At 32.9% G+C, this 7,459-nt stretch overlaps 1 protein-coding gene across 2 annotated transcripts in view; it reads right to left on the reverse strand.

Annotated features, from left to right (window-relative positions):
• LOC107444543 (uncharacterized) overlaps positions 1-5,753 on the reverse strand; it is a 128,019-nt gene extending 122,266 nt beyond the window's left edge. The window contains exon 1 of one of the 2 annotated variants that reach the window (XR_011637056.2): positions 5,035-5,053. Coding sequence is in view for 1 of the 2 variants with exons in the window: in XM_071182642.2 (XP_071038743.2) it covers positions 5,035-5,084 (50 nt within the window). In the remaining variant the exon portion in view is untranslated. Of the gene's footprint in view, positions 1-5,034 lie in introns of both variants that reach the window. The other variant, XM_071182642.2, reaches the window with a different exon arrangement.
• Between the last annotated feature and the right edge of the window lie 1,706 nt (positions 5,754-7,459).

A 7,459-nucleotide genomic window follows, 5' to 3' on the forward strand; every position in this document is an offset into this window, starting at 1 on the left:
ATCACAAAAAAAAAAAAAAAAAAAAAAAAAAAAATATCACTTCCCTAGTTTAAAAAAATCTTATCTCACGTGACAATAGCAATCTCCTAAGAAAACTTAGTGGTTTATCCGACTATATTCGTCACTGAGACTAGAAAGACGCCAAACGAGCCAATCTGCGAGCCGATATTAACTTTTTTATTCTTCAAAAAAACAAACAGATCTTCGCAGTTGGAAACTGTCTTCTTTTTATTGATGGCAAAAGCGGCGAAAGAGACAGACTCTTCTGATACGGGAACAGGTTTAGTTTAGGGTCAAGCTTGTATTTGCGACGACCCTTATACGACCTTGGCGACTTTTTAAATTTCTTTTTTTTTTTGGTCTCTATACCTGGTCGTGTTTCATTCAACACGACACCGACAGCGTTGACACTAGCTGTAATGAGTGCCACATGCATATTATGGTTGTAAAAAAAAATCAATAGTCTTTATTTTCAGTGTATTTCCTCAGGGTGTTAGGGTAAGTGTTTGATAAATATGAGGAACAGTAAAGTTTCCATTAGACAGCTAATTTTGCGGTCATTTGATCTCTATATTGTTGTTGAAAATGATTTTCGATTCAAATAATATTATACCTATAGGTATAATTAGTAAAAATTAATAGATCTAACATGTAAAGAATGAAATGAAAATAAAAAAAGAACAAAATTACGTAATTACTTGTATAGTAAGATTGGAAAAAAAAATGGAGAAAAGGATATTAAATGAAACTATCGTAAGAACTATACATTAGTTATTTTTTTATCTATATTTATTTCTCTTATGTGGCACCAAAAACGAAGGGATTCCTCTACTTAAATTGGCAACACTATAATAATTAATTTTGTTAGTAGTAGTAATATTAAATAATTACTTATGTTATTATAGTAACTAACCTGTTTAGCGTAGTTAATAAGAAGCGTTACATGATTAGTCATACGTAAAGTATTTCTTTAGATTCATTTTGTTAAGTTGTCTTAAGCAACAATTTAAGTAGCGTTAAGTAATTAGTTATAGGTTAAGTATTTGCTAGGATCTATTTTGTTAAGTTGTCTTAAGTAACAATTTAAGTAACGTTAAATAATTTGTCATACGTTAATTATTTATTTATATTGATTTTGTTGGGTTGCCTTAAGTAACAATTTAAGTAGTGCTAAATAATTAATAATACGTTAAGAATTTAATAGATTCATTTTGTTAAACTTTCTTGATTAATAATTTAAGTATCGTTAAATAATTAGTTATATGCTAAGTAGTTTTTTAGATTAATTTGTTAAGTTGTCTTACTAATAATTTAAGTATTGTTAAATAATTAATAATTCGTTAAGTATTTCTCTAGAAAAATCTTGTATTTTAATACAAATAAAGACTTAGTGACACAATTATTATTTAGATTTATATTTGATTTTTTCTAAAATTGCTGGAAAATATTTTTAAACACAAACATTACGATGGTGCCACAGAACTGACATAAGGAGAGTGAGCAATGATTATTAAATTGTCGCCTTTCTTTTGCAGGTTTAGATAGGAATAAAATGTTTTGCATTCCCATCACTGGGGTTTTTTACGGTAAAGTTCCACTTCCCGGCATTCCCTACATTCAAGTTTAAGGACCTTTGCTTGGTATTTTCTACATTGGCATTTCTCTAATTTAAATTGCGTGAGTTTCGAACTTAATTCCGGGCGAAAGAAATTATTCTAATTTCTGAAGAAAAAAATGAATCAAAAATGGAGAATTAAATTAATACATATTTTGTGGCATATTTTGATTTCCAAATTCTAAAATAAGTTCTATCTCAAGAAGAAGCTAATATATCTGTAATATTAACAATATTCTATTTAGTATAATAGAACATATAGAATACATATAATAGAATATATCTGTCTCAAGATGAAGCCAACATACTTTCCCTACCTTTCTCTACTTTTAAAAGACATAGAACAATATTCTCAATCAGAAAACCAGTTTGGAATTTTAAGACTAGAGCTGCACTCTTTTGTTCTGAAATCTTGCATCCAGGCTCCCAGTGAATACAATAATATGATATCATGGTTTTTCATGCAAACCGCACAGGCCCCCATGAATACAATAATATATCATGGTTCCTCACGCAAAACGCACAGGCTCCCAGTGAATACAATAATATGATATCATAATTTTTCACGCAAAACGCACAGGCTCCCAGTGAATACAATAATATGATATCATGATTTTACCCGCAAACCGCACAGGTTCCCAGTGAATACAATAATAAGATATCATGATTTGTCACGCAAACCGCATAGGCTCCCAATGAATACAATAATATAATGTCATGGCTTTTCACGCAAACCGCACAGGCTCCCAGTGAATACAATAATATGATATCATGATTTTTCACGCAAACCGCACAGGCTCCCAGTGAATACAATAATATGATATCATGATTTTTCACGCAAACCGCACAGGCTCCCAGTGAATACAATAATATGATATCATGGTTTTTCACGCAAACCGCACAGGCTCCCAATGAATACAATAATATGATATCTTGATTTTTCACGCAAATCGCATAGGCTCCCAGTGAATACAATAATATGATGTCATGGCTTTTCATGCAAACCGCACAGTCTCCCAATGAATACAATAATATGATATAATGATTTTTCACGCAAACCGCACAGTCTCCCAATGAAAACAATAATATAATATCATGATTTTTCTCGCAAACCGCACAGGCTCCTAGTGAATACAATAATATGATATCATGATTCATCACGCAAATCGAATAAGATCGCATAGCAATGTTCGAGGATAGGGAACGGAACCCACTGGCTGGAATTTAATGCACATTGCCGAATATATATAGTTAAGACGTTTACCGACTGATATAAGATATCTTAGATTTAAGAAGAAATTCAATTATTCGATTTCATGTCCAGAAATCAAAAATATTCATATTTCATTAAAAAAAAAGTAATGAATCATAAAATGGGTTCAGCTTGAAACTTAACGCTTGTAAACACCTGTAACTTAACACCCAGTATTATTATCTTAGTTTCTTAAAATACAAAGAAATTTTATTTATTTTTAACATTTTCAATTATAACAGAAAAGGAAAATATGATGGATCGGTTTAATCTTTTTAAAATCAGGAAATAGGCTGGAACAAAAACCGCCCTTTCTATTTTGCAGAGTGATTTTCTTCTATTTTCCTAGAGTTTGATATTTATAAAATGAAAATAGTGTGTTTTTTAGCACAATTTTATTGTATTATAGCCCACACCCAGTTATTAATTTCGAATTTGTTAGTTGATTATTATTTCTAAGTTTCGATAGCTGAATATTATATTTCTTTGATATAATTTAGTTAGATTCCCTGAATTAGCATACAAAAACAAGAAGAAAAAAAGCTTATTAGGGCTATCTAATAGAATGGGCAGGAAAAAAAAAACATTTTAATTTACAAAGTGCAACAGCGTGGGAAATATGTCATGTAAAAAGAAGAACACTGATAAAATTTGCTCTTAAATGGGTTAATATTTTCCGGTTAAGCATCGCACTCAAAATTTATAAAAAAATAAAATTTGACATTATTCTGAAAGTTCTATTTAAAATTAAACAAGTGACGCGACTTAACGAATCAAATGAAGAAATAAAATGAAATACTCAAACTGGATAAACAGAACTATGACTTAACACATTAAATTTAAAGAAAATTCAAGCAATATAAATAAAAAAGGTAACAAGCCAATTTGCACTATTAACAGCTATAAGAATTGTACACAAGCTCTGTAATTTTATTTTTTGCATGTATAAATAATTGTACAACTAAATGATTTGATTTTGCTAAATGAACTCTGATGTAAAAAAAAGAATATTCTTATAATTTTTTGAAGAAAAAAAAATAGGCTATCTTCGTGTCACGCAACGCAATCAAAATTTATAAAATTGAACGTTTTTCTTAAAGTTCAATTTAAAATTTAAACAATCGACACAATTTCAGGGAGCAAAGATTACTTTAAAGAAATGAAATGTTAGAACTGGATGCACAAAATTAAAACTAACACATTAAATTTAAGGAAAAATCTAAAAATATTTCAAGCATTATTGGAAAAGGTAACTAAAGTAAAACTACGCAAAAAACAGAAAGAAATTTACATCTGTTTTGTAATTTGATTTCTGTATGCATAAATATACAGCTAAATGAATTGATTTTGATAAACTAAGCGATTTGATAATAAGCAAATTCGTAATAATATTGTAAACATCATTTTGCTTTATCTTCAAAATTTACTCAAAAATGATTGTTGGTAATTTAAAAACCAACTTTACCATTATTGGCATCCGTTCGGCAGTAATTTGCTGCATTTTCGTTTGAAGTCATTAAACGGATAATTTTTAAGATTTCCTTTTTGATTATGACATGAAAAAATACACATTGAAAGTGGTAATTGCAGGATAAAAAAACCTCCGAATAAAAACTAAAATTCAGTATCCCTAAAAATTACTTTCTCAGTACTACAAAATTATAGAGAAAAAAAAATCAGTATTCCTAAAAATAACTTTTTCAGCAGTACCAAATTATAGAAGAAAAAATAAAAATAAGTATACCTAACAAATACTTTTTCAGCACTACTAAATTATAGAACAAAAACTAAAAATAAGTATCCCTAACAATTACTTTCTCAGCACTACCAAATTATAAAATAAAAACTAAAAATCAGTGTCCCTAAAAATAACTTTTTCATCACTACCAAATTATAGAATAAAAAATGAAAATCAACATCCCTAAAAATGACTTTCAGTGCTACCAAATGATAGAATAAAAACTAAAAATAAGTATTCCTAAAAAGGACTTTTTCAGCACTACCAAACAAATTCTATATCCATCTGTTAAAGACCGTCATGTGGATTATATGAGTTGCATTCATAAGTTGTATTAGCAATTAAAACAAGTAAAACAAACTAAGAAAACAAAAATGAAAGCATTTAAATTTAAAGCTTTATAAAAGATAGAATGTTTAAAGTACTCACAATAACCACGGAAAAAAGTCATCTCTATAATCCATCAGCTCAAGCCACATTTTCACTTGTATTTTGGAGTTAGATATTAGATGTGATCGGTCCTTAAAGTAACAGCAACATCGACTATAGTTGAAATTGTTTCAAAAATCACAGTTGCTTATGTAGAATAGCAGACAATAGTTGCATTCAAAGTTAATACAGTTTCTATATTCAAACACTGCACCACTTCTCAACGTTGTAAACTTAACAGAATATGCAAATAATCAGATGAAAATCAGGCTCTTTTTTCGAAATTTTTTCTAGAGATTCAACAGCTTTCTTGCACAAAATTTACCATCACGAAATATTCAGCTTAGCTCGATAATACCAAGCATCTTATTGATTGCATTTAAACTATTATGCATCAGACTGCAACAATATTCTAAGGAAATGCCACAAAACAAACGCTTGCTTGCAGATCGTAAATGGTAAGTTTTATGGAAACAATAGTAAATGATTAACTTATCATTAGCAGCATTCAAAACTAAGGATGCGAAATAGTTAAAATTCAATAAGTCATTAAACATTTCGTTTCAAATTGCGATAACAAACATCAAATTCAATGTTAATTTCGATGTTAAATTCGATGTTAATTTCTTGGCTCGTGCATTATCGATACAACATGCATCTAAATGTTTTATTGAAATTACATACATTTGCAGGCTTTTGGGCTCAATTTAGGCTTATAAACCTTTGTTAAGTAGAAAGACAAATAGAACTATTCAGAGAAGGTTGTTGTTGTTAATTTACGTCACACTGGAGCTGCACAATGGGCTATTGGCGACGGTCTGGGAAACATCCCGGAGGATGGTCCGAAGACATGCCATCACAATTTTGATCCTCTGCAGAGGGGATGACACCCCCGCTTCGGTAGCCCGACGACCTGCGCGCGAAGTCGAGTACTTTACGGTGGCACAATTTAACGAGGACCAATACCGCACACCCTCTGTCCCTACGCAGACTGATCCAAGTGGTCACCCACCCGCACATTGACCGCAGCCAGTGATGCTTGACTTCGGTGATCTGCTGGGAACCGTGTCTTAACGATCAGTCCACTGCGGAACTATTCAGAGAAGGACATCACGAAGAATACATTCAGGTTTATGGCGGGATTCGAACCCGCTACCTCCATGCTTTCTAAATGTTTTCATCCACTTATTTTGATTACATTGCAGCCTGTAACGCGAACAGTTAGAATCAAGTTCAGCCTTGATTATACTTTTTCGCTCTGCTATCTATGTGGGGCCGGGACAGTTTGGCTGGTAAGTCGTTGGTAATGTGTCCGAGAGGTCGTGAGTTCGATCTCTTCCGGCTGAAGACTCCCCGCGTACAAAATTGTGACTGATGCACGCTACAATTGTCAGGCTCACTAAGTCCTCCAAGTTCCCATAGCGAATCAATATCTCTGAGATACTGGATTGAAGATTGACCGTGCTCTGGTTCAGGTCAAAATTACGATCCGCGGAAGGAAGGATGGTGTGTGAATGTATCCTTCCAGTGAAACGGGATGTGACGCATGTATGTTGTCTCCGGATCATAACCAGGGATGCTTCTCAGATTGTGTCGCCAATAGCCCATTGTGCGACGTAAATAAAAGTACCTTATCTCCCTTCTATCTGTTGGGTGAATGGTCTTAGCGAATGGATCTTAGCGAATGGTCTTGCCATTCCTCCAAACTCTTTTTTAGCTGGAAGTAGCAGGTTTGATCCTGGATTTGTGCTGTTTTTCTCCAAATTGTGTTACTGTTCTTCAACTTGGCATATCGAGCACATAAGCCTGAAATTGAACAATCTACTTCCATTAAGCGAGAACTTGAGATAAAAATAGGGACTGCAAGCTTGTTTCCTTTTAATCTTGCTTCAGGACAAAACGTGATGAATCTTATTTTGTCCATCACCCAGTTAGGTTGTTGTTAATTTACGTCGCACTAGAGCTGCACAATGGGCTATTGGCGACGGTCTGGGAAACATCCCGGAGGATGATCCGAAGACATGCCATCACAATTTTGATCCTCTGCGGAGGGGATGGCCCCCCCGCTTCGGTAGCCCGACGACCTGCACGCGAAGTCGAGCACTTTACGGTAGCACAGTTCAACGAGGACCAATACCGCACACCCTCGGTCCCTACGCAGGCTGATCCAAGTGGTCACCCACCCGCACACTGACCGCAGACAGCGATGCTTGACTTCGGTGATCTGCTGGGAACCGTGTCTTAACGATCAGTCCACTGCGGGACTACAATAAATGCATAATCTCGAAAAGACAGAAGTAAATAGTAAGTGAATGAAGTTATAAAAAAAATATTGTAAAAGTTGTTATTATTTGCAAAAAAAAGAAAAAAAATTCCCAGTTATGCTTCAAACATATATAATATGCATATATTTTTCATATATATA

The sequence above is a fragment of the Parasteatoda tepidariorum genome, chromosome 4 (genome assembly GCF_982258835.1).
Source record: "Parasteatoda tepidariorum strain Cologne lab strain chromosome 4, Ptep-v5.0, whole genome shotgun sequence".
NCBI classification, from domain to species: domain Eukaryota; kingdom Metazoa; phylum Arthropoda; class Arachnida; order Araneae; family Theridiidae; genus Parasteatoda; species Parasteatoda tepidariorum.